Source organism: Branchiostoma lanceolatum, chromosome 17 (assembly GCF_035083965.1).
Source record: "Branchiostoma lanceolatum isolate klBraLanc5 chromosome 17, klBraLanc5.hap2, whole genome shotgun sequence".
Lineage (NCBI taxonomy): Eukaryota > Metazoa > Chordata > Leptocardii > Amphioxiformes > Branchiostomatidae > Branchiostoma > Branchiostoma lanceolatum.
Genome location: NC_089738.1, coordinates 13,218,327 through 13,245,464, shown reverse-complemented (window position 1 = coordinate 13,245,464; position 27,138 = coordinate 13,218,327). Strand labels below are relative to the sequence as shown.

The window sequence follows — 27,138 nt, the reverse complement described above, 5'->3', positions numbered from 1 at the left end:
GTGCGGGCGCTCTACCTGAGGTCGCGAGGCCAGTGTTTATTACCTTCCCTTGTTACCCAGTCCCCTTAGAATCGCGAGGGCGGCCCTCCTATATGCCTCCGTACGGCTGCCGAGCTAACCACCGTACTCCGGCTTTCATCAAGTATTTAGAACCCGCTGGGAGACCAGCATCTCCCGCTTAGCGATCTCCTCTCTGTGGTCAGAGAGTCAAAAGATGGCGGCAAACTTCAACTTTTTCCTTCATTCAGCAACCCGCCGCCATTTTATACATCCCTGGGAAACATTGGGTTCCCTTAACGCGGTTTCTGAGGGAAAATGTATCTTTCTGACACTCTACTGACTCTAACTGGAACGGTTTAGTTGCCGATGTTATGATATCTTTGATTTACAAAGGGAAAGTATCATACAAAGCGTATTTTGGATCAATGAAAATCACTGCTCTCCTGACACGTGTCCGGTCAGAGAGCCCGCGGGGGGTGGGTGGTAAGGACAGGAGTTCCTGACAGGAAAATAGCGCACAGTTATTGATATGATGTGCGAACAAAAACGCTATTCGTCTTACCAGAATGGGGAGAAAATTACAGAATTTCGTTTTGTAATTCAACTCGTGGGGTCTGTCAAAACAGAGCTCTTGGCAACTTATAGTGCAGTATTCTATGTGGCAATTCGATGTTTTTTTAACAATATTGAATTTTTAAGCATTTTGTATTTCTATGTATATATGATTGTGTGTTTTCTCAATGTAATTGTTTTACATTTGTATGTATGTTTCTTATATAAGCATTTTGCTTTTTTCAGATCCTCAATAATCAAATGTGAATAGAATAAATATTGAGATCTCTACTCTACGTTTTCTCTTGCTTTGATTGTCTTTGATGGGTTTGAGTTCATTTGGGACAGGGGCACTGTCTTTACAAATTGCGGGTCATTTCATGTTTGGAGCTAGACTCAATTTCTCCATTTTAGGTCCATTGACATTCGTTTCCCAAAGGTGCATACAACAACTCTCCTACATTTGTTAGCGCTATGAGTTCGGTATATGTCCTTCCTAGTTGAGTGCCTATGATGTTTGGGGTATACCTATACCCATCGCTTTTTTCGTCTACGTACTACTTTATTAAAGAGGGATATGTACTATGTAGTCTTTCGCGAAATAGTTGACGAAAAATATGAGTTGATGATATATTCAAAAACAACTGGTGGCCTAAAGACTCCCGAATCAATTAACGTCCCTGCAAGACGCATGGCCCAATCTTGGACAATTTACGGCACAGAAATTGGTCCCACATCGATCCAAACAGAGGCCTCGAACGAGTAATTAGCAAAGCGACAACAACATCAAGAGATACAGAAGGCCACGTTTTCGTTGGTCTTTGTCCTATTTGCGCTCCTTTAATCGAGTCGAGCGTTTTGCATTAGTAATCCCTGGGCGAAAAATACCAGTTAAAGGGTTTCCGGTCGTCCCAGACAGACTCGGATAAGTGTAGCGGCAGAATTCCCCACGCTTGCCGAGCGGTGGCGGTGTTACGTGCGATTTATTGTCTGACGTCGAATTAGAACACCTGCTTGAAGAAAATTCCTGCCGAGAGGTGTCACAAATGGGTGGACTGCCAGCACATCGGACAAATGCGACCCGCGGGAGTTATAAAATACTCCGTGACGGATTGGTTTGGAGATGACCGTTTAAACTTGAAGCGTTTTAGGGATTTCAATAGTTCATCGACTCTTTCAGGCAACCAATTTGATGATGAGTTTTTCTAACAACACCCAACACAAAGTCAACCCGTCCCGTTGGGGACCATATGTCTATTCTGCTCCGCCGAAGTCGTTTAAAGCTAGAGGGAACTTTAGTTTTGTGGTAACGTTTTGAAAGCTTCTCATGATGAAATGAACCCGCTTAACTCAACTTCATTGACCGAACGTTTTCAATACACAGCTCCTGCAAAGGTATGTCAAAGGATGAGGGCATAAGATTAAAAAGTAATGGTTTTATTAAAGATTAATTGTCTAATACAGCAATGGAATTGAGGGAGCACAAATGATGATACAATACTTTCCCCATCACACACAATAACCAAAATGGCGTATTGATATTACCATATGATATTCAGTCAATCGGGTTCTACTATAACACCAAAACCAACGACAGTTTTGTTCTGAATGTTCGTGTCTGATTTAGTGTTGATGTACAATACGGGCCCGTCAGAAGTCACCTTTAGGTAATGTTTTTGTTGTCCTCTACACACGTGTCTGTCCAAAACGCGATCCCGCCATTTGTCATCCGCCATGAAGGCCATCAGGTCCAGAGATGGTCGTGGTCTCCACCCTTCTCACCCCGCGCAACGCTTTCATGTCCTATCCCGTATCAACCGCTCAAAATCCAACGCGTGGGACAACCGAAAAATCAGAGCGTTTCTCCGCCATAAAACCCCAACCTGCAGTCATGGAAGAGTCTTTCGGCGCGGGGGGCTTCACGCTGAGAGACCTTTGCGATTTTTAATGCTCGTTTTGCGCGAAATTAGGACCACGTTTCTCCGTCCCTTTGATCTACATCGCTCGATCCTAATGGCCGTCTGCGGAAATTCTGACATAAACGCACGTACGGCCCCGACTATAAGTGTGCGGCAGTGTCACGGCAGCCAAGCCGCCCCTTGACACGACAAATTCCCGCTTTACAACATGATACTCTTACGATGCCGTAACGGACGGGGACCTTTCGCATAGCTGGAGTACGCGGCCGACATGTTCCCACTGTTCCTCCACTCAGGCAGTGCTGTAACTCTTGACTAAACAGGTGGTGAGGAGACCGAACCATGTGACCCGGCAACCCTGATCACACACCCCTCCCTCACCCACCACGCACACACTCACCCGTCAATAAATCATAACCAACTAGGACAAAAGATACAAAAACAATGGTATGATACAAATGCATCATTTGTGTCGCATACATCTCTGTATTACCAGAGCAGGAAAATCCGTTGTTCCTTTATTCTCTTTGAAAGATTTCACAAAAACACCCCTGCAGTCCCTGAGCACACTGCTAGGGGGCCTAAGCCTAAAGCTATCTGCCACCAAAAAAATCAACACCATAGCGCGTTCGGGACAAAATATACAAAAACTGGGCGTCCTGCTGCAGTTCCAAGAAAAGCCGCCAGGACGCCAAAATCGAACTTGACCTTCGTCTTCTCAAGACCTACACATCAAATCCCGTGACAATCCATCCAGACCCTCAGTTATGCTGACCACAAATATGCGGAAACACAAACAAGCAGACACACACGCACACCCCACCTCCATTTTTTCATAGAGGTATTAAAAAAAGAAGAACTTGTGACCTGCAAGATTTAGCATTCTTCTTCGAAGCTTCCGGAAAGGCTGTCTTAGATCATTGTCGACGGTCGGTTCTGTCACAGCTTGGTTGAAAATTCTACGACATCAAAATCGTACGACGACCTACGACGAATGTGACCGCGTCGTAACGACATATTTACGCTGAAAACACATCAATAACAGTAAAAGGTCATGTTTATTTCCTGAAAAGTCATCAGTGGAAACTTTTGAGTCCTTCGTCTCGCTACGAATTTGCTCGCTTCCCTTTCTACAAATGTCACAGTCCTATCACCACCGCGCAAGGACCTGAAAAATTGTTCAACGTTAGGAATGACATTTTCCGCTCGAATTATTCTCGCATTTGGCTTAAGACTTTGAGACTTGAACGCGCGCGAGTTCTTTTTAAGTGGTCCCGCGTCAGCCACTGGAGATCCCCCTTCCCCATTTCTGTTGGTTGTTGTTGCGCTGGTGTGAGGAAAATAAGATCCGCTCTCGCGGAATGCTATTCCCGCCAGGCTCGGTAATCTGTCGCCTCATCATCGCCAAATTCTCGCGGACCAACCGAAAACGACAACCTGCGGGAGGGAGCATTCATCATGCCCGTAAATTCGTCAATTATCAAGGCAAGAAAACCGCAGATTTTATGTCCAAGTTCACACAGAGGACACTGTGATTGTGCGTGAGATTTTCATATGTTTGAACAAGTTCTTTTCTTGGTGGCATGTTTGATATATGGTATGATCATGGTATGAGGCAAACGTTGCCTCTTCTACGCTCCCGTGATGCTTTGCTTCTTTTCTCTCCAAGCAGTGGTTGGAGGCAAGATTGTTTGATACTGTAAAATGGGGAATGTTCGCGTTTTTTGCGGTGACATATTCATCGTGAACTTGTTAACACCGCGATTTTTCCCCAAATGTTTCGAAAATGTAAGAAAAAAACTAACACCTGCACGGTTACTCAGAATTGACTCTATCCATAAAACATACAAAATCATATTGCAGGACAACATAAATTCCCAACGACTATCTTTTTGTACTATGTTGCAATTGGTATCATTTAATAAGACAAAATACCAAAGCCAATTTGCCCCTATGTAGCGAACTATATGGAATATAAGTACATGTATAACATGCTGTTACTAAACTTAAATATTTGTGGGACACAGAGAAAATGGGCATCGCGAAACTGAGTGATATATCATACGTCTGGCTTCTGCCGAGGGGACTAATTTCTCCCTGGCAAATTGAAAAGACATCGAGGGTCAAGATCACAACCACCAGCTAACTTCTGTAGAGAGGAAATTTTCTATCAGTTGCCATGGCGACGGGGTCATGGGAGGTCAAGGCCGACGCGGTACCGTACCCGTTAGACTAGAGCACCCCCCTCTCGGGATCCAGTAATGAAAATGTCAGGCGATAACGGGGAAGCAAAACTTTTTTGTTGTCAATTCCTTTGTGGCTTCGCACGACTATAGTTGAATCCCTGGTGAAGGATTGCAGCACGAAAATGGAGTGCTGTAAAATCAGAAATGTTTTCAGGGGGAGTCGGTGGTTTTAAGTGCGCTGTTGAAACAAGGGGGTAAGCGTAAATAAGACAGAACAAAATTTAGATTGTAGATAATGTAGGATTTTGATTTTTTGTTAGATTTGCTAACAGGCTTTGACAGAAAAGCAACTCCCGACAAGGATCTAAGGCAACCTTTTCCGTAACACGACAGCTGAGTTTTCAGGAAACTTGCGCACGGTTATCCCAAGAATGCCCCTCCCCCCCCCCCCCCATTTGCGACCGTACGACGATCGTACCCTCTACAGGCCCCGCAGATGGCTGGGAAAATAGTAGAAATTGGCCAAATAGAGTGAATAGTATGCTAAGGGAGTCGGCTACGGAGAGAGGGTCCAATTTGCCATCCTTCTCACCGACATATGACAGACTAAGGGAGCCTTCAAGTGAAACACTAGCAAATAGTCTCCCTATAGCCGGCGAAGTTAGTCTGGTAGAGACTACGACGATCGTACGACGTGTGGGCCCATAGCTAGTAATTAAAGAATGAAACAAATGCGCGGTGAGGTCTGCATGGGAGGCTATAAAAGTTGTAGCCTGGATTCCAGACCCCCAATCTCTATAACATCTATCGTACACACACATCGTACACATGATAGATCTCCTTGATATTACAGAGACTGAGGGTCTGGCGTCCAGGCTATAATAGTTGTTGAATCTCTGGCGAGGTATTACCGTATAAAAGCGGGCGGTGAATGAAGGATGGCGGGCCGGGAATGGACGCGGCGGCCCGTGAGAGCCCAGTCCCCGGAATCTCCCCAGTCCGACGGATGACACAATTAAGCGGGGGTGGGGGTAATTACGTCGCGCGCTTCAACTGGCAAGGTCGTCCGCGAACCCATATATTTTCCCACCCTTCCCTCAAGTCTATCTACGTGCATGGACGTAGATCTACAGCTATTATCAAAACTTTTTTTTGTGCGGGGTGGGGGGCGGAGTGACATTCAAAAAATGCATCTACTACAAGTTGCGCGCACGCAAATGGTTGATTAAGTGCGCCACGGAAACAAACGCCGAACATAACGAAATTACGAGGGAAGGTGTTGCTATGGTAACGAGATGCGGAGTAGCTGCCATTTGTCATGACAGGGTGGACACGCATCCTCGCTTGTCCCCCATTCAGCGTTCTCAGCAGTTATTGAGAGAGGCTGAAAGGAGCGAATAAGACACGCTCAACTTTGTATGAAAGCATCTGAAAGGAGTGGAGACGACTGCACAGCAGAGGGTCCAAAACAATGTGGAAAAGTGCGCATATTTTACCGCTAGTCTGGCTCCCAATGCAAATGCTTGTGGACCCGTTTCGCTTTTTCGCCTACGTAAAACCATTCATCTAGTCACCTCTCGCTGTACCTTTCCATTTACAGCGAGTGCTGTTAGTAAGGAATGTTACCCTGCCAGGGAATTCGGCATATTATCGTCTACAACCTTTATCTTTCACTGGGGAAAATTTAATGACAGAAATTGGGATAGACCGTCCTTCGGGAGATGATGTCGACATATTGTGGCGCACAAATCCAAACAGACAAGCGCGCGCATGGCGGGGTCGTGCCGGGTTGTTGTTGTCCTTCTTTTCACTCTCTCACCAGGTCGTCGGGAAATAAACACCCGAAATGTACACATTTGAAGAAGACAAATGTGTAATGAAATAAATGGGAACAATGTATCACCGGCAACAGCGGGTATAGGAGCGATTAAAGCTCTCTTACATATCTCTCTTATGATGAATAAATGTTTATTGCAGTACTTATTTCAAACCGAAGTTCGAAAACCGAACAGTAAGGAACACAATTATGAATCATTTGGCAAAGTTTGAAGTTAAAGTCAAAACAGAACAAACACATTTAAGCTGGTATGGGTAAAGAAATGTACTATAAGGGTTCGGTCCTTACTTCTTTACAATGATGAGTAATAAGAACAGATACGTTTTGTTACGGTATTCACATACGAAATATACATTTTTCAGCGTTATATGAGAATACTACATTTGTCGTAGTTTGTATTTGCTTATAAGGGGATTCTCTTTTATTATGACATCTCCCCTCTCCGTGCCAGGTCGTAATTCCAGCAGGGCTGAGGGGATTATCAGACATTGTTATCCTATTTACGTGTTTAAATTGTTAACATTTTAATGGCCTGGGGGCGTTTCACACGATAACGCTTTCATATTACATCCCACAGTTTCTCAATAACCAAGATTTCACGTGCAAACTGTTAAATACGTAATTTAGGAAAGAAATCCTTAAATGTACGCTTGTCACCACGACAAAACGGCATTTATCCAACTGTATTAGAAAGAAAGAAAGCAGCTGATTTTTTTCTTCTTTTCACACAGTGTTGTTTGACTGAAGCCTATTGACAGAGAGACAAGAGAGTCTGAGTCAGTTCGAGACCGCTCCAGGCGTTATGTGTTGTTACAACCAAGTGGCCATGTTTTCTAAGCTCCCACAATGATAAACGACAGACTGATCTCTTTCAATACAACGTTTGTTGGTTTTATTGTAGCCAAACTGTCGCTGGAGGCGTGAACCTAGCCGAGGATTTGTATTCAGATTCAAATCGGGTCCGGCCAGGATTTTCTATGTCCCATTCAAAAGGCTTTTGTCGGGTGAAATTTGTTAAGGTGATACGTAATATCCCTGACAATTGGTACATTGAGACTTGTAAAGATCGCGGCAATTTTCCATGGAGCGTGTCACATAATATTAGCTTTTTTGAGAGAGCCCATGCTGTCGCGGCGAGGTTCACGCTACCCTGGTTGATGTGAGCCGGGGGTGAAAGGGGGAGGGCGCCCATTTCCCTTCACACCGGTGTGCTTTCAAATACCGGTAATTTACGGAGGTAACATTAGCGGCGGCGCCTTTGAAGTCGCTAAAGTGTCGAGCCCTGGAGTCAAACCTGTTAGCACACCTGTGTGCGAGGATATGAACCCGCGACCCCTCCGCACGTGTGCTGGGCGCCGCAGCCCTGGGTGAGCCCGTCACTCCCGAGGTCACGCCGCCCGAGGGCCCCGAACACGGTGGATGTAAAGACCCAGTTGAGCGGAATAACGCGCTTCGGCAATCAGTCCCTCTCAATCACGGATCCGGTCATGCTCAAACAACGGGGATTACTTGCAGACTATTTGTTCGCTCCTTCCACTCGGAAACCAATGTGCCCCTCCGGTATATTAGATCTGGAGCTTTGCTTTTTGCAACGCGATTAAATTAAGGGAACTGAAACCAAGTCTAGAAAAGAAAAAAAAACTAACATTGTTTCTGCCGTTGCCCTGGTATTCTACAATTTCGTATTAGTGTAAAGTCCAAAAGGGTGTAGACGGGTGGGGAACGTAGTCGATATTCATTTATCATTTTTTGGGTTGTTTTGTTTTGCCTATGCCTTAAAGTTACTCAAACAATTAATTAGGTCGGAAGCAAATCCCCCGGACTTAAGAGGCTTTGTGATTCTTCCTCCGTACTCAACCTTTAAGACTGGAGACAAAGACAGTGTGCCACAGTGGCACAAAAAAATCATGTTGTTGTCAAGAAAAAAATGACCTCGTTCCGGGGTTTTGCCGACCTTGGCTGGGTGAACGGTCGAGGGTTTTTACATTTTCACAGTATTTCCAACTCAATTTAATAACCTTCCAAGCCGATAGCGTACAAATGTGCCACGCATGGCGAGCTCCGGACGCGGGAAGCTACAGCGTTTATGAGTCGCCTTCTGTCGCGGTCAAAATTAATGCTCCGTGAGAAATTGATTAAAACCTCGTCACAAAAACCCTGAACCAACCGAACGCTCTTTTCATAACACACGGCTTGTATAAAAACGCACTTTTCCTCTGTCACAGAAAGATAAACATTGTAACCTCTAGAAAGTAGAACACAAATTGAAATTTATTTTGGTAATTGCATAATCATTTTTCAAAAAGTTACTACATTCTGTACGTCGTAATCGTATAGTAGAACCTCCTTGTACAAATATTATTGGACCAAACAGTTGAATGGAGAACCTCCTTGGTCTTTCAAGGATCATTGTGCTAAACAAACAATAGCGGCCATGCTTATACACAAGACCATACAATAGTATTCTACGGAAGGTACTACTCGCAGCTGTTTGCTAAAGTATTTTCATAGTCAGTTGATTGATACATCAGTTAGGACCGAGTCACTCGTCCTTAGAGGAAAAGGTCATGTCAATTCTGGGGATGCGCGATCGCACAGCATGACGGGTAATGGAATCTACCATTAGTGATGGGTAATAAATATGACAGCAGAGTTATGATTTCTGTCCCCTGGTGACAGTTGTGTCGGCAAACATGCCAACACTTGTCCTGGAGAACACAGCATCTGTTCTTATCCAAACTACGCGTTGAAGAAGAGTTTCAAAAGAACAAAATAAGACATAGCCTGGGTGACATCATAGTTATTCATAGTTTTACTGGGACGGCTCCCATACCCTACCCTAGTCAATTTGGTTAGGATGGAGTATGCCATCCCCGGTTAACTAACTAGGATGGCACCCAGGCAAAATATGACACGCCTAGCACTGAAAGTTAAAACAAGGGCCGTGATACTCAATCATGAGTCTTTTCTAATAAGATACGCAGGGTAATAATTACGCAATAAAGCAATAAGGTAACAAAGCCGTTTTAGAAAGCATCCAAATCGTTAGTGACTCCCGTGTTTGTTTTGATAACCAATGTCAAGTTGCATGTACTGAATATAGATACTGTACCAACATTGCTAGTGTTACGTTTTTATTCAAGTCTACTACACTGTAAAGGTTGGGAGGTTCCTAACTGAGCAGTATAGTCCCCTGCCATAATGTCTCTCTCTATCTCCCTCTCTTTTAACACTGTCACATGGATTTTTGTCACTTTCTCCATTGAGTGGAAAGGTCCGCCCGTCCAGCTGTGTCTTTAGAAAGCTGTGACCGTGGTGACAAGTGTGATGACGGGCGGGCCATTGTTGGTCTCAGTCAGGGGTCCGCCATCACCTGCCGTACGCTACTGTACACGCCTGTGAAGAAATGTCCCCGCCTTGTGGCATACCTGTTAATAATAGTGTTATGTTATCTTATCCATTTTATTTCATTCACATAGATTTAGGCCTAGGAAAATTAATGTCCTGTTACCGATTATTGTTCTGTTATCTCAGAAATAGGGTCGTTAGGTAGAAATTATCTTCTCTTTTTCGTAGATTATAATTTTTGAATTTCAAAAAGTGATCCAACAATACTAAGAATGTAAAACTGAAATACATCAGGAGACTGGTGTTGTTGACATCATATATACATTGTACAAGCACAATTTCTATTCCCAAACATGGTACCCGTTAGAATTGTCGTGCAATTAAGTGTTTTATTTGTCCTGGGGAATCAAATTTAAGTGCATTCTTTTAGTTCTAGCTATAGACGCTACATTTACCCTCAACAAGGGATTCAAGTCGCCTTGAGTTCTGTTGTGAGAATGAACATGTATACATGTCGAGGGAGGCAGGCGAAGAAAGTCGCGGCCACTACTACTAACGTTACTACTATTAGAAAACGAAACCTCTGCCTGGAGAATTAACTGTTATCATCTCTTTCCAACATTGTAGATCTCAGCAACAAACTGACAGTACACTATGCTCTTTACTACCAAGGGAAGCAAAACTGTAAGATTTTCCATATTGTTCAAACTTTCATTGACTGTACAGACAGGTTTTCGTGGTTGAAAAATATTTATATTCATGTTTTTGAGGAGAGGGCTTCTCATGGGAGTTGTTTTTAATGCCCATTCCTCGATAAACAAATGTGAGTGGCGTCCAACAACACTAAAAAGGCTCACGTATCTGCCAATCTTAGCCTTAGTAATTAGAAAGAGCCGTTAAACGGAGGAACAGTTCAAATCCATCTTGCACGCATTTTTGACGACCAGTTCATCGATTGCAATTATGTTTCTTCGCGGCATGGGTGAATGTTAGTTAACATCTCAATCGCAAACCACGACCCCCTGAAAGATGACAACCCCGTTATAGCGATTAGATTGCAACATTGATCTTTTACCGAGCTTTCGATGATCACAGCAGTAAATTATTTCTGCTCAATTTAGCCCGGCTGGGTGGCTATATAGCTAGCTGGACGGTTTAGTCGGCACGACGGCAGTCTCCATGTAATGGCTAATCTACGAGGATCCAGATGCTTTACAAAATCTGTGTATACAGCTTCACAAATGTCAACTTTCCAAAATAATTGAACAGATCACCTTTATCTTTTTTATGTATGGCATTCATTCGTTCATGACCAATCAATCAATCAATCAACCAATCAATCAAATTCAACCAATGTATCGGCCTGCAAGAAGCAGTCCTTTTTGTGACCCGTTGGCAGTTGCAGCCTTTGTGTGTACCTAGGACGGTGAGGGATAATTACTACTGGTATCTGTATAAAGAAAGTCTGGATTTATCCAAGGCAGTGACGTTTCTGTTTGATTTCAGTCCCAGACCGAGAAAACCAATCTTTTGATTTCAAAAGTAAGTATTGTAGAATTTTGGTACCAAAACTGCAAATATTCTAAATTCAAAACCTTCATTCAGATTGATAGTTACAAGTAATTTTCAACATACTCACGTATTTTTTCCACATTTCCAGCGTTGGTAGTCTTTTTAACAACGAAAAGCCAGCCAAGCTCCCCTAGTACTTTTCGGTAACCTACCGAAAACTCCACAACCACAGCAGAACGTCAAAAGATATACCCGAAGTTCTTACGACACAGCATGGTCGTATTCAAACGCTGTAAATATCCCTGCGCAGTGTAATAACGTGATGTAGCTATAAAAACAGTTTGCTTAATATTTTGATCGGTCAGATTCTACAATACTCAAGAACTCTAACTTGCAAAGCAATTTATATTCATATTAGATCCTGAAACGACTGTACAAATATCCCTATCTCCTGTCAGGAGATACAAGTGTGCTATTTGCAGAAGATGTCGTCCGATCATTGCACAGGACAATAAAGATGTCAGCAGGACGGACCCCCGCGGGCGAGGTCTGTCCCCAAGCCCGGCGTGACGGTGATCCCCGGAGCAGAGGTCCCCCCGACCCCCGGGGAGGGACGCGCCACCATATGGCGGGGATGTGCATATGTTCTACTTGTTGTGACGATCAGCTCTTGACAAGGGCATCATATTTATAATAGCGTGCTCTTGTACGTGTACAGATAGCGATTAGCCTCTACCAGGCTCCACAGGTCGCTGGAAAAATATTAGAAATTGGCCAAATAGACAGGTAACATAACATCATATGTTCTACTTGTTGTAACGCATGATCAGCTCTTGACAAGTAGCCTGAGTGCCAGCCTTTTTAGCTTCCGTCCGCTACCCTAGGTCCGCTGGGCTACCCAAGCTCCGCTGTCGTTCAATAGGCGACCCACTATTGAACTTCTCTGCATAGCTGACTACCCTTGGCATACTATTCACTCTATTAGGCCAATTTCTACTATTTTCCCAGCGATCCGCGGAGTCTGGTAGAGGCTAAGCATAGGCCTCTTTCTGGCAACCTGTCTTTTTTAGCTGTCCTTTCCAGTTTTTGCTGCCACAAGCGAACTAATTGAAATCAGTACGAAAGACCAAAACGACAATGCTAGACAGCTTCCTCGACTCAATTCTTACCGGTCCGAGGCAAGATTCCAACCGGTCCGAGGCATGATTCCAACCAGTCCGAGGCATTTCCAACCGGTCCGCGATACATTTCCTTACGTGCTGCGGTAGAATTCCAACCACTCCGCGCCCGTGAGAATTTCCTGCCCTACGCGCTGCACTGCGCTGCGTTCCTCGACAGAATTTCCTGCCCTACGCGCTGCCCTGCGCTGCGTTCCTCGACAGAATTTCCTGCCCTACGCGCTGCCCTGCGCTGCGCTCCTCGACAGAATTTCCTGCCCTACGCGCTGCCCTGCGCTGCGCTCCTCGACAGAATTTCCTGCCCTACGCGCTGCCCTGCACTGCGTTCCTCGACAGAATTTCCTTTCGCGCTACGGCAGAATTCTAATCGTACCACGGCACAGCCCCCTGTCCCCCACGCTCATACAGTGGACGATCCCAGATGGGTCAAGGGTCACTCGTGTTGTGAATGTGAACAGCCAGTCAGGTCGTGTCGATGTTGAAAACTTTTTCAGTGCTTCGTTCTGACTATCACCATCTCTAAAACACGTGCGTGCAAACTAAAAGGAAGCCGTCAATATCAACTAGACTCTACCAGTCTCCACGGGTCGCTGGAAAAATAGTAGAAATTAGCCAAATAGAGTCAAATGTTTGAAGGGAGTCGGCTACGGAGACAAGGTCAAATTGGCAACCCAGGCACTTTCACCACAAAACAATGTTGTGTAATATGCACATTTAAATATTGGCCATAAAATTCATTGACAGAAACATACAAAAGATATTCTTGTGCAGTCACGGGAAAACCCTGTTATAGCCCCAGCCATGAATAAAATCGAATGTTATGGAAGTGCTATCATGTCCAAACGGGATTATAGGACCAATCTGTTACCAGTAGTCTGTGTTGTCCATGTATGAACTTTCATCAAAGAACTCGATCATGCGATATGCTGAAAGGACTAAAAAAACCGTGGCCAACTTGAACTTTCACCACCGTAGGATTGTCCTGCGAGACAGGTCCGTTTATTTCAGGTTAAGAATCTGAAATAACACAGAAACAAGATGCAAGCTATAGTATAACGTTATATAAAAGGAGAGCTGGCTGAGGAAGAGAAGGATGCCTCCGTACCGATCCCGTCAAGTACACCGCCTACTCATATGATATAACGTTAACGTTATATACTATAGTCTGCAGTACTGACAGTGTCAGGTTTGATGTCTCTTGAACTTTAATATCATAATTTAAACAGAGCCAAGCCGGTTTTATTGCTGTCACGGTTGTTGCAACAGCAAATGCATATGACACACGGCGACGTCGACCCGTCAACACCATGGTAGAGTACCATGAAACACGTAATCGTAATGTTACCGTTATGAAAAAGGTCCCCGATACTTTTAGCGAAGGACATTATCCTTGAAAGTTTATATTTTCGCAGTTCACGTTCAACACGAGTGACTATAGCTTGCATCTTGTTTCTGTGTTATTTCAGATTCTTAACCTGAAATAAACGGACCTGTCTCGCAGGACAATCCTACGGTGGTGAAAGTTCAAGTTGGCCACGTTTTTTTTAGTCCTTTCAGCATATCGCATGATCGAGTTATTTGATGAAAGTTCATACATGGACAACACAGACTACTGGTAACAGATTGGTCCTATAATCCCGTTTGGACATGATAGCACTTCCATAACATTCGATTTTATTCATGGCTGGGACTGAACAAGAATATCTTTTGTATGTTTCTGTCAATGAATTTTATGGCCAATATTTAAATGTGCATATTACACAACATTGTTTTGTGGTGAAAGTGCCTGGGTTGCCAATTTGACCTTATCTCCGTAGCCGACTCCCTTAAAACATTTGACTCTATTTGGCTAATTTCTACTATTTTCCCAGCGACCCGTGGAGACTGGTAGAGTCTAGTTGATATTGACAATCAGGCCTTCCTTTTAGTTTGCACGCACGTGTTTTTAGAGATGGTGATAGTCAGAACGAAGCACTGAAAAAGTTTTCAACATCGACACGACCTGACTAGCTGTTCACATTCACAACACGAGTGACCCTTGACCCATCTGGGATCGTCCACTGTATGAGCGTGGGGGACAGGGGGCTGTGCCGTGGTACGGTTAGAATTCTGCCGTAGCGCGAAAGGAAATTCTGTCGAGGAACGCAGCGCAGGGCAGCGCGTAGGGCAGGAAATTCTGTCGAGGAGCGCAGCGCAGGGCAGCGCGTAGGGCAGGAAATTCTGTCGAGGAGCGCAGCGCAGGGCAGCGCGTAGGGCAGGAAATTCTGTCGAGGAACGCAGCGCAGGGCAGCGCGTAGGGCAGGAAATTCTGTCGAGGAACGCAGCGCAGTGCAGCGCGTAGGGCAGGAAATTCTCACGGGCGCGGAGTGGTTGGAATTCTACCGCAGCACGTAAGGAAATGTATCGCGGACCGGTTGGAAATGCCTCGGACTGGTTGGAATCATGCCTCGGACCGGTTGGAATCTCGCCTCGGACCGGTAAGAATTGAGTCGAGGAAGCTGTCTAGCATTGTCGTTTTGGTCTTTGGTAAATCAGCCCCGTAAAAAACAACCGGTGTGCGTTAATCCGCCTGGACGGGTGGGCATCACTCCCAGCACCGTAGAGGTACCGGGGAGCTCCCGATGGTATCGTTCCCAGGCTAGGGTAGCCTGGACGGCAGACTGTTTCCCGGGCCTCAGATTCATGGCCAGCTCCTAGGCCAGGGCCAACATGCCCCAAGGATGAAGCACTTTTAAACAATTCAATGTATACTGCAGTTAGTTTTGTTGAAAACATTTTACTAAAAAACATCACAAACAAAAAACAACAGCAACACAGAGATGTAAAAAGAATATCGACCAAGAACGCACCAGTACCCCAGTTCGCCTGCAAATGCTGTCGGGAGGTTATTTTCAAAGCAAAAACACTGATTGTTTTGAAGGAAGGCTAACGTTACAGGAATATTAATATGGCGCTTTTGAATACAATGGCCAGATATCTAACAAGTTTAAGACATATATACATTATTTTCAACAAACGTTACAACCATTTTGATGCAATATTTACATAGAACCTGTTTGAACTCCCCCCCCCCCCTAAGAAGAATTTGAAACGGTCCCAAAGTTGCTGAACAAGTTTACTTAGCGCAGAGGCTGCTGGGAAATACAAAATGGCATCCAGAAGTAAACTAGTGCGGTGAGTGAGTTTTAAGGTTATCAAATGTAATAAAGGCGATGATACAGCAATTTTTTTATTCTTACCGATTTGCAAGTTGATAATGTACGTCTGTAGTAGGCGGGCCAGTTCGTTGTTTCAATCTTAGGCAAGATTTTCTGTTGTTATGCTTTGTTTATTTTGAGAATGAAAAACCGGTTTCACCACAATAACAGGCAATTTAAGGACAAATAATCATTTGACGGGTGAATTTTCGTAGGAAACCACTTCACAAAATTAACACATTGAATTAATATATTGAACAATCACATTCAGAACGTTTTGAGGTACTGTTAAAGGGTGAGATTTAACTTAATTTGCTTGGCCAAGAAAATCAGCTCATCTTCCATCATTATCATTATTATCATAATTACCGAGCACATGTGTAGGTTCAGCTCAGTGTTTATAGCATGTGTTTGCTCCTAAAGTAGGAAAGAGGCAAAGAGATGAAATCGCAAACCATCGGAAATATATAGAAAATGCTTTAGAAATTATGCATAAAACACTGAACCGAGCATCAGCTTTTGGAGACTAGTTCATCAAGCCCAAAACACCACTGACTTATTAGAATTATGTAAATAATGTAGTCAAACCTGCCCAAGAAGAGCACTCAGGGGACCAAGAAAATCTGGTCTATTGCGGACAGTTGGCCTGCTACAGGCAGGATTCTTAATGCTTGTGTCAGATGGAAAAAACATCAAAGGGACCACCAAAAAGGTGGTTTTGTAGAAGTGGTGATTGGTGGTCACTGGTACAAGTCTGACTGTGACGTACTGTATTCAGAATAATGTTCTGTAATTCTTGTTTCTTTCATGTTCACTGTTTCTCACTGTCACCTCTGTATCGCGTGAACTTATCATCACTGTGGAAAACCAGTTGTGATCATTTATGATTCATTCACACGTCCATTCCATGAAGTTAAAGTTCAGTGAAAAAGTCAATTTTCCTTGAAATTTTGCTACCGTGAAGATAAAGTGAATTCCAGTATCCTATGTGCTGTGTTGTTCTACTGCAGAGTTCTGTTCCAGACATCAGTGAGACTCTCCACCCCCCTGCGTTCCTACTGTAGTGCTCCAGGACAACATTCCTCCATCTTCAGGCCCCGACGGGCGCTACTGTTTGTAGCCGGGAACGATGAGAGGAAAATTCGCAAGATTCCAACTTTTGACGCGGACTGTGTTGTTATAGACTGTGAAGACGCTGTAGCACCCAGCAAAAAGGTCTAGGAAAAAAATATTGATGTTTTGAAGTCTTCTTCTTGTAGCTTCGAATTTCCAGTGAAAAATTCTGCTGAGAAAATTTGACTTCTGTATCAATATAGTATAGCCATAGAGGCAGAAAATAATGGTTAGTAGCCTGACCCTTGTCTGACCCACTGTTCTCCTTGAGAAAAATTGCCTAACTAGTGGATCACACGCTCATAGTGTTGTCTCTCAGTGTGCCTAACAGAACATAATGGCCTACTGGTTGGGTGGATGTTTTTTGCCTAACTTGAAAATGGTCACAAAATAAACCACTGGTTTAGGAATTTTGTTTCAGGGAATGATGCTTGAGTGTTTTTTTTAGTGTTTTTTGTTAGCACAGCACAAATATTTCTCTAAAGGTTCAGAATCCAACAAATGTTTGGGCTCTCTGCTTTTTTCCCCTGCTATTGCCAATGTGGGCCACTATTGTTTTCCTCTTCCTTGCAGAAATGTCTATATTAAAGTTCGCTGTGTCTTTTCACCAGGATGAAGCTAGAAAAACAGTTACGAGAATGTTAGACGAGGTAGACTTCGGCAGGACAGAGTGCGCTGTGAGAATCAACTCTGTGGACAGCGGACTGGCAGACGATGTAAGTGTATCTTTATTTCCTACCATAAAATGATGATATATAGTTAATGACACACTTCAGTTCAGTTCATTCTCTGTGAGGCGACACAAATGTCTCCACAGGTCCCTGTCGAGCATGACAGAGTGGAGTCCATCATCTTGAAGACTCACATCTTCTTAAGTGTCAAAGAAGGGCAACCACGCCTACGATTCTCATCTGGTTTCCAAAGGAGAACCATGCCAGGTATTTCCTCATGGCGCTTAACATGATGAGGTGTATATGGTGTCAATGGCATGGTCGTTTGCTATAACCACCGAATAAAATCACAGAGGAATTGACGGATCATTTGCATCATTGTCATATAGCTTATTCAAAGTGACACATATAATAGATACAAATTTCTGTATGACAGATAGATCCTTTAATACTATACATGTAAATACGTTTGTCCAATTTTTAAAAATTTACATTATTGTGCTGACAGGAAGTCATAGATTCTTCTTCTTACATATCTTAGCATGAAAATCCCTATAATGCTGTTTTGACTTTCCTTTTGTCCATCCTAATAGGACCTGTTGGCTATTCTACAAGCAAAAAACCTGCCCTCAGCTATTGTGCTACCAAAGGTGGAGAGTGTTGAAGAAATGCAAACTGTAGGTATACGTATAGCATGTGTTATATTATGTACTTTCGACTGATATAACCATTATTTGATGCAACACACCAGCTTCACAGGTTGGTTATATTGCAAGAGTTGGATTTTTAGATATGCAATATTTCTTGAAAACACACAGATTACATGTATTCTTTTCAGTTTATTAGAGATACTGGACAGTACTGACAATACTGATCATGATGGAGAAAACATGTGCAAGTAATCTAGTCATACCATGTACATTATGTACCGTAAATCTTGAAAAGTTTGCAGTGGTTTAATTTTTGCAGTTTTTGTGGCGACCTCTTCATGACACTGCGAATGTGCCTTTCAATCGTCTTACAACTGTGCTAACATTACGGAATTGTTCCAACCGTGAACTTAAAATGCTAGGAAAAGCAGTCCTTTACCCTCCTACTTTGAAATTAAGTCTGCCACCAACATTATTGACTTAATGATATATCATATCTTTTTCCCTCTACAGTTTGCTGCTAACTTAAACACTGCTGTGGCTGAAATAGAGGCTAACCCGACCTTTGACCTGTTCGCCATCTTGGAGAGTGCGAAAGGCCTGATGAACCTCCAGCCGATTCTGCAGGAAATCGTCAGCCTGTCTGACATGTCGCCATTCAGACTAGCTGCTTTGGTGTTTGGGTCAGAAGACTTTGCCGCAGACATAGGTTGGTAGTTCTTTTTTCTTAATCAGCTAAGCTGCTTGCCGTCCTAGTTAATTACAGGAGTATAGGAGCAGCAAAGGAGCTCCGGCATAAACAAGGATCTGCAAGGGAACAAGGCAAAATGCTAACGGTAAGTTCAGGAGTGTAAGCAACCATAAGCGGTAAATTCGGGAGAACCGGCAACAGTTAGAAGGTAAATTGACTTCTTCTTGCAAAGGGTTTTGGGAAAGAGTTCATTTGGTTGCTGTCTTTGGTATCTAGTGACTTATTTATGAACACAAAAGTTGTTTTTGGGTTTGATAATATTCTTTTCAATGTAAAGGATGCTGACCTTGGTGCTGAATGGTCTACAAGATAACACTTGAACAATACAAAGCTAGAGGTATTTGAGAAATAATTGTAATATGCAACTTGGACCAGTGGTGCCACTTCAAAATAGTACAAAACTGGGATTTCCAAAAGAGTCTAACTTGTTACGCCAGATAGCAGTTACTCAAGCAACTGGATAATGATTTTGGAAACGGTCAGACGTTTTAAGTAACATTCGCTACTTTTCGTCAGTGACAATGAGCAAGATTTGTCGATCAGCAGGTTTTTAACCAGGTTTTTGCTACTTGAAACATCTGACCGTTTCCAAAATCATACGCAGTTGCTCCAGTAACTACTATTTGACATATCTTATTACTCGGATGTCTAAACTTCATCGAAGTCTAACTTGTTATTTTTAGATCTATGACATCAGATCTTGACCTCCTGCCTTTGTTTCCCAGGTGCCAGTAGAACCAGTGAGGCCACAGAGCTGCTGTATGCCAGACAGAATGTTGTCCTTGCAGCAAAGGCCTTTGGCCTGCAGGCCATCGACTATGCCTCTGTAGACTTCAAAGGTAGGTGGCAGATAAAGATTTTATTGCATAACAGTTGTGTAAGAATCCTTGGTAACTAATGTACTCTACAAGAGGCATGCATTTGTATATGCATAAATTTTCTATTTGCTTGCAGTTGAATCACCTCTCGGATTCAAAGTAGAGTGTAAGCTGTACATTCAATTGTAATTGACAGCTGAATCTAGTGTTGAGCAAAGCAGGCCTGATCGAATTCAACGTAATCCGTAGCCATTGCCTTTTGAGTGTTGGCAGTAACACACCCACCCCACTACCTTGAATTTGATGTTTCCTGCATTGCTTAGTCAACTGTAAGGAAATAGAAGTTCAGAGCTGTGAAGTTACTCCAAAATGTTATATTTGTGCAGTTATCAACTTTTCACTTTTGTTGTCCCAGTACCAGTGCATATGGAAATTTGTGAAGCACATAAGTAAGTGCTGTATGAATACTTGTACCTGTTTCGTTACTACATTTGCTCAGATACAGAGAGTCTTAAAAGACAGGCCAAGGAGGGAGCCAGGTTTGGCTTTACAGGTATGTGACAACTACATGATTGTCTTTCAACTTAAACCTGTTGATGGATTATGATAGCAAAAATGCACTGTATTAAAGAGAGACTTTTTGATAAGCCCAGAAAGGTTTCATAAAAGAAATGTACTTTAAGATTAATATGAATATGTTGTATTGCCCAAAAGTGTACACTAGTCTTCTTAGCAGGCTTATGTGTTTGCCCCTATTGTATGCTGTTTTCATATTGTTTGTCAGCTCTCATTGTCTCTTGTTTGCCGGATTTCTTGGGAACCAAACCTACACTACTTCGTCTTTACATCGAAAGCCATCTGCCACCAAAAAATTATGAAAATGAAAATCATGTACAATTATGTATAATAATGTGTAATCCTGGAATCCAAACCTATCATAGGTCCCAAGTCTCTTCTGTCCTCTCCGAAAATAGCAAGAGACACACAGGAACTATAACAGTAACCTGCAGGCTACATGCATAACCCATGGCAATGTTGTTCTTGTAGGGAAAGTAGCGATCCACCCTCTCCAGGTGCCCATTATCCAGCAGGCGTTCTCCCCCAGTCCTGAGAGGGTAGTCTGGGCACGTGGGCTCATTCAGGCATTTCAACAACACCAACAGGAGGGAAAGGTATGTGGGAACACTGTGTTTTAGAGCAGTTATAATTATTGTTGGCATAAAAGGTAATCTGTGTCGGCATTAACATTTTACAGGCCAAAAACTTTGTACTAACACAATAAGAAAGTGCACTAGATTTTTGACTGCCCTTAGCTGTTACAGTAGTCTTCAAGCAGGAGGCGATTGGGGTCATTTATCTCCAAGCAGATGTAGGGTCCGGCTCAGTGTCTTTAGCATGTTTTTGAGGCTTTTCATAGTCTTTTTTCATGAGTATCATAGTGATGTAGTGAGTAAGAATTCCTGAATGGGAGGTGTGGTGAATTTCTTTTTCAATCTGGGAAAAATAGCAGCGGGCGATTACAAGAACCAATTGATCAAATCTTCACTATGTTTTTCCAGTACACTATCTCATACTTAAACAGCAAGCTTGGTTTATCTGTTGACAGTTGCAGCCAGATGTGTAATGAAGCATTTGATGATGTCTTAAAAGATGCCTAAGGTCTGTATTGCTTTTTGTTTATTTTCTCCAGGGAGTGTTTATGTACGAGGGAAGAATGATTGACAAGCCAATCTTGCTGCAGGCACAGAATATGGTTCAGTCAGAGGCGGTAGAAAAGTGAAGCATCGTGTCATCAAGCCTCAAGAGTGTATCTCACTGGACTGCACCAAATTGGGAAAGGCAGTAGCAAAGTGGCACCAATTTGTCGCCTAAATCTTAAATGTAAGTACTAAGAATGTGACATTTCATAGGTGGCCATTTTGGTTGCAGAGGTCATGTATTTTCTAATGGGTCACATGTCAGTGTGACCGCAAGGGAAAATAGGCAGAAAGTTGGCCCAATTTCCTAGTGCAATTTGGTGTGTTCCAGTGAGATACCAACTTAACAAATACTTCTCTCCTGTAACCCTGGTGATTTCTTTAACCTCCTGTACTCTTTTATTTCCGTTTTTTCAGGGCTCTTTTGAATATAAAGGAAAAATGATCTACAAGCCAGGGCTGCTTCAGGCACAGAGCATACTCCAGATGGCTGAATCTGTAGAACTGTGAAGTTTGCAACTCTCCAAGGAAAATTATTCGTTTGAGCAATGAACGGGCTTTAAAGGACTATTCTAACCATGGTGGTGGTTTCTTTATCAAGTGGTGTTTAGCTGGGTTACTATGAGCTAATCACTAATCAGTGTGCTTCTTGTTGGGATATGACAAACAAAGGAACACATCAGTGGGGTACCAGGCAGCTTGCAATTCTATCGCTTTCTGCTAGGGGGCACAACCACGCACAGAAAAGGTCAGACCGTTTTTTCCACCCTCTGACTTTACTGGACCACATTTCTGCCATCTGGACTGGACCGCTCTTTCCACCAACCCGGAAGTCGGCTGTACCACTGGCAACCATCTTGCTAAAAAAGATTGTTTGGTAATTGTCAATTGACTCTAAATAGCCCAATCTTCACTGCTTTAGAATGTATGTCATGAAATATTCATATAGTCATGCAACATTGCAACATGTGAGTTTTTTAACAAGTTTATGTGTCAAGTGAATCTCTGCCAACAATTTCTTCCCCCTGAATCGTGAATGTAATGTCCTTGAGGCCACACCAATTTATTCCCTTGTTTCTTGAACATTTTAAAGGAAAGATGCAGCAAAGATGACAACAGAAAGCAAGGAGGAAAACTTGCATCTTAATACATGTATATTCACTCCCTGAAACTGTGTGTACCAGGGTTTACTCAATATTTTAACTAAGCATTATTTGTTTAAAACCTGAGAACCTATAAATACAAATGATGTTAACTTTGTTCAGTATAGCATATCAAAGATAAGAAGATACAAATGGCCATATCAAAGATAAGAATCACTGTATAGACTGTGGGTAGAGATAGTTTCTATAATTGCTTGATGTACTACCCAGCTTAGTGTAATCCACTGATTACGTAGTCCTCAAATCTACATTTAGTGTTGGTTTTAATAATTGATTATATCCATGGTAGGACTACTCAAACATTTGACATACGCATCTGATAAGGAAGAACGTCTACGGGTATAAATTATGCAAATGAAGGCCTAGTTTGATACTTTTTTTAATACATGTATAATCATATATTACCAACAGATAAAATAATAACTCTAAAAAAACAATTGTCTCCCAGAATATCTTTGGACAATGAATCTTCTGGAAAGATGTCAATTTCTTGCTCAATGTCTCAACTTTGCTGCTTGTTGATGTCAATGTTTCAGTCTACTCATATTCAAACTCAAGACCACTTCCTTTAAGTTTTTCTTTGGAGTGCTTGTCGAACGCCTCGCTCTGTGGCTCGGTGAAGTTGTTCTTCCAGTCACCTACGACTCCTGGAAGGCAATAAAAGAACAACCTCACTCTTCAGACTACGAAGTTCAACTCTATCAGGGAAGTGAAAGGTAGCTATCTGTATAATAATAATATAAAATGCCAAGCGCAAGTGATTTTGATATTGTCCATTACCCTTTCTCTTTATCCTGGCGAGTTTTTTCCCTGGCTCTATTGGCGTCTCAAAACTGCAAGACTTGATCACGAACTCAGCTTCTGCGTCACTGAGTGGCTTGTTCAGGAACACTGCTATCTTCTTCACCGACGAAAACATTCTCTACAAAGCATCAAGTAGGTATGACGTTAGATTGCGGCAAAGTCAATACGAACGTGTTAGAAAAATAGTTTTGCTGAACCATTTGGGGGGCAGTGTTCCCTGTTGGTCGTTGACGTTAAGCGGGTATCTCACTGGACTGTGACCTGTTGGAAACAAATTATTGCGACAACTTTGTTCGCGGTCAAAATGGGGAATGTCCTTCGCAAAGAGTCGCCAACAGGTCGCAGCCTAGTGTGCCCGCTTTAGCAACGTTTTGATGTACGAAAAGTGCGTAACAAACAGACCCATTTTCTGTTCAAATTGCATCCCAAAAAGTATTCCTCATACTCATAGCTTGATCTTTACTTCAATTGCAGTATATAAGAAATAACGACTCAACGCGACTCAATAAACAGCGAAAGCGAAAGTTCTTTTGTGGTAATTACCTTCCTGAGGTCCTCGTACTTGATGAAGAGAAAGTGACGGTCGTCCTTCATCTGCCACCAGCCAAGGGCGTGGTCGTAATACGACCCTCGTTGAACTAACAGCGTAGAGGAACATGATGTCCGAATGATACAGTAACTAGATAGTATACTATTTGTATGAACAAGAAGGTTTACTTTTTTTTGGAATCAAGGTTCATCTCTGGCGGTAATCGACTTAAGCCCCCCTCTCACTGGACCCGCGGCACGCTGGCGGCGTTACTGCGTCCTAAACTGGATTTGTGTTACCCTTGACTTTATATTGGGAATATCATTCAAAACGTACAAGTATGACCAAAAAGACAACAAAACACACAAAGCTTACAAAGATTCGTTTTTTTGTCGATGAAATTCGTTGAGTGCTTTGTCAATTCGATCGGCCGCAGCGGCGCCGCCAGCGTGCTGTGGGTCCAGTGAGAGGGAGGCTATAGTGATAAATTCAAACGCTTTTTCCGTACACAAAGTAAATGTTTACCAGCAAGCTTTCAACCAGTCCCCTGATCCTTCTCAAGTTGATTTGACCTGAAGCCTACGTCACTTGACCTAAGCGGAAGTGTGACGTCAGCAACGGGTCAAAGGTGACCGGAAGTCGGTATCGGCCCCCGTCCCTGTTGAGGGATGGTCAAGGTCGCAGAACACAGTAATTGTCACAGTATTCTGTGACGCAGGTACAAAATGTAGTACGGCCAAAAACTGTGTTCTACCTCAAGTGAGGTAGGCTTCGGCACAAATCAACTTTAGAAGGTACAGAGGACTAGTCGAAACCTTGTCGGTAAGCGCCTTACTTCGTGTGCGGAAATAGCGTATAGAGTTATCACTAGATTGTACACTAGTATAAGTATAAGTCTAAGCGGAGTATTTGATACAGTAAGCGATCTAGTGACAAGGTGAACTTTAGTTAGGACTATTTAGTTCAAGATTGACCATAGCATGCGATTGGTTTTGTTGTGGACGTAAATGAAACAAAGAGAATGTGATTCACCATTTCCACACAGGAAGTCTCCTTGAAACGTCTCCCAGGATTGAGGTGTTTTTAAGTAGTTGACGTGTTGAGACCAGCGATAGTAGGATATGCAAATGTCTTTGGGGTTTCTCAACATAACCAACACTTTGATCTGAAAGCAGTAAATGTGAATAGTTTATACTAACACATGCAGTTCCCTAGTAGCTTGCCTTTCAATACTAATGCGACAAAACGTACTGGTGCTCCATTTATTTATTTATTATCCATTTACTGGTGCCTTATGAAAATAAAAACCCACATGTACCTTCTGACTGGGACGAGCTAGTCCTGGTGGCGCCAGATCTCTGCTAAGAAACGTGTGCATCAGCCTTGGAGAAGCGACCTCTTGCAGTTCCACGTGGCATGGCGGTCTACCTGGGTACGTGTGCTCCAGGACAAAGTCCACGTCTTCGTCGCACCTTTCTCTCTTTTCGTGCAGGATTTGACGCACAATAGTCCTTATCCAATGGGTACCTTTGTTTTTTATAACAAAAATGATTAATTTTTTTCCCAGTTAAACTGCATAGTTTAGCACACAATACAAACAGAGACCAGCAAGTATCACAAAATGCTGAATCAACATACATAAAGGGTTTTCGTTTTATTGATAAAACATGACCTGTCAAGGCCGAAAACATGACCTGTCAAGGCCATCCAAATCAAGCACTATGAACACTTAAGATTGTATGTGTTGCCAATCAAAATCGACGGTATATGATCACATACGTATACAGTTCTTTGTTTATTGATTAAAACATTACGACAAGATTGTATCCAAGCAAAATGACGATACATTTTTTTAATTCACAAATTAGCATCACATATAGAGATAATGTTTACCTAATACATAAAAAGTCTTGTGACGACCATGCAAGCTCGGTTAAGCACTCGCTGAAGTCGCAATATTAAAGGAAAATGTTACCGGTCTTTGGGTATCCAATGGTCACAACGTCGCCATCTCTGAGCTCAAAATTCTGCATAGCCTCTAGGTTGTCTTGGGTCACCAGACTTAAAAACTGTCTGCCTCGAGATTCAGTATATGGCAGGTCCGGACCGGATTTTAAGTAGTATGAGGACGCTGACATCGTTGAAGAACAAAGTGTTAAAATCAATCTGGTAAGGTCGGTGTTTTGACTGAAGTACTGATTTAGCAGCAGTTGCAGAGATTGTTAAAACTTGACCGACCTCTCAGACATGGGCGCTGTTAATGGCGGAAGCAAGGCCAAGGAAAACAAAGTTTTTGTTTCCGGTAATTACCCGACCGACCCTAGCAAAAACATAAATTCTTGATCTTAGTCATGAAAATTCAAAAACAGAATCAAAGTAGCCTTGCAAATTTGTCTTTCAAACTTCCTGTATTTCACGCTCTGTTAACAGATTAAGGTTTTGACTAGTTGATATAGGCATTTATGTGTAATTCTTTGTTCAGTTTATCAATATACTTGTGCTTGTACAACGTATATCTGTATCATTACCGCATATGATGTTGAAAATAACAGTAACCTGATACATATCAGTTTTACATTTGTTAAACTTTATTTGTTGGATCACGTACAGAGACTCCTTACCTCCCAACCATAATTTGTTCAAGACCGTAACCGAAAACACAACTTTTTTTCCTAGGCCCAATTTGATCAAAGTCCAACGAATGTCATTGCCTGACTGACAGGAGGGGGAGGGGCTCAGTGCAGTTAGGGTCATGTGGTGGCATGCGACGTAATATGGGACGTAAGCTGGCGATCCCCGTATGTGAGGAGAGTCACACCGCTCGGGCGCTTTTTCAGAACTGTTTGTCGATGAGAGTAGGGGTCCGTGTTTCACCACAAGGCTGTTTATTAACTATGCAGTGTACACAAATATAATGTCCTTTTGACAAATTATGGCAGGCACCCGACTATTTTGCTACAGTAAACAGAACCAAAGAGTCAAATCTCACCGTAACAAAGGCTGAACAGTACAGAAGTCCTTAAAAAGATGGAAGGCATTGGTCTAAATAAACGTTACAACGTCTTGAAAGTTGCTGTCCGACCGGGACTGGTCACAAAGCGGGGTCATATGCATACAGCAAAGGTCACAGGGGTAAGCCTGACTACTCAGCGGTCCGTTGTTGCCTAGCCTGACGAATCGCGCTCCTAGTGGCCAGCCGGTCCTGTAACCGCC

The 27,138-nt window shown here is 42.9% G+C and overlaps 2 protein-coding genes across 3 annotated transcripts in view; one reads left to right on the top strand and one right to left on the bottom strand.

Moving 5' to 3' along the window:
* The window catches only part of LOC136422968 (citramalyl-CoA lyase, mitochondrial-like), a 30,066-nt gene extending 6,793 nt beyond the window's left edge, over positions 1-23,273 (top strand). Inside the window, exons 3-10 of one of the 2 annotated variants that reach the window (XM_066410933.1) lie at positions 16,740-16,944; positions 17,454-17,558; positions 18,107-18,190; positions 18,677-18,872; positions 19,640-19,753; positions 20,232-20,285; positions 20,780-20,904; positions 21,847-23,273. In XM_066410933.1, coding sequence (XP_066267030.1) covers positions 16,740-16,944; positions 17,454-17,558; positions 18,107-18,190; positions 18,677-18,872; positions 19,640-19,753; positions 20,232-20,285; positions 20,780-20,904; positions 21,847-21,939 — 976 coding nt within the window. In that variant the 3' untranslated portion in view covers positions 21,940-23,273. Of the gene's footprint in view, positions 1-16,739; positions 16,945-17,453; positions 17,559-18,106; positions 18,191-18,676; positions 18,873-19,639; positions 19,754-20,231; positions 20,286-20,779; positions 20,905-21,422 lie in introns of both variants that reach the window. The other variant, XM_066410934.1, reaches the window with a different exon arrangement.
* On the bottom strand, positions 23,130-26,842 carry LOC136422970 (sulfotransferase 1B1-like). The gene is made up of 6 exons (XM_066410937.1): positions 25,901-26,842; positions 25,244-25,452; positions 24,958-25,090; positions 23,940-24,034; positions 23,373-23,514; positions 23,130-23,239 (listed from the first exon to the last, which is right to left on the bottom strand). The coding sequence occupies exons 1-6, from the start codon at positions 26,061-26,063 to the stop codon at positions 23,130-23,132; spliced, it is 852 nt and encodes a 283-aa protein (XP_066267034.1). The 5' UTR covers positions 26,064-26,842.
* Between the last annotated feature and the right edge of the window lie 296 nt (positions 26,843-27,138).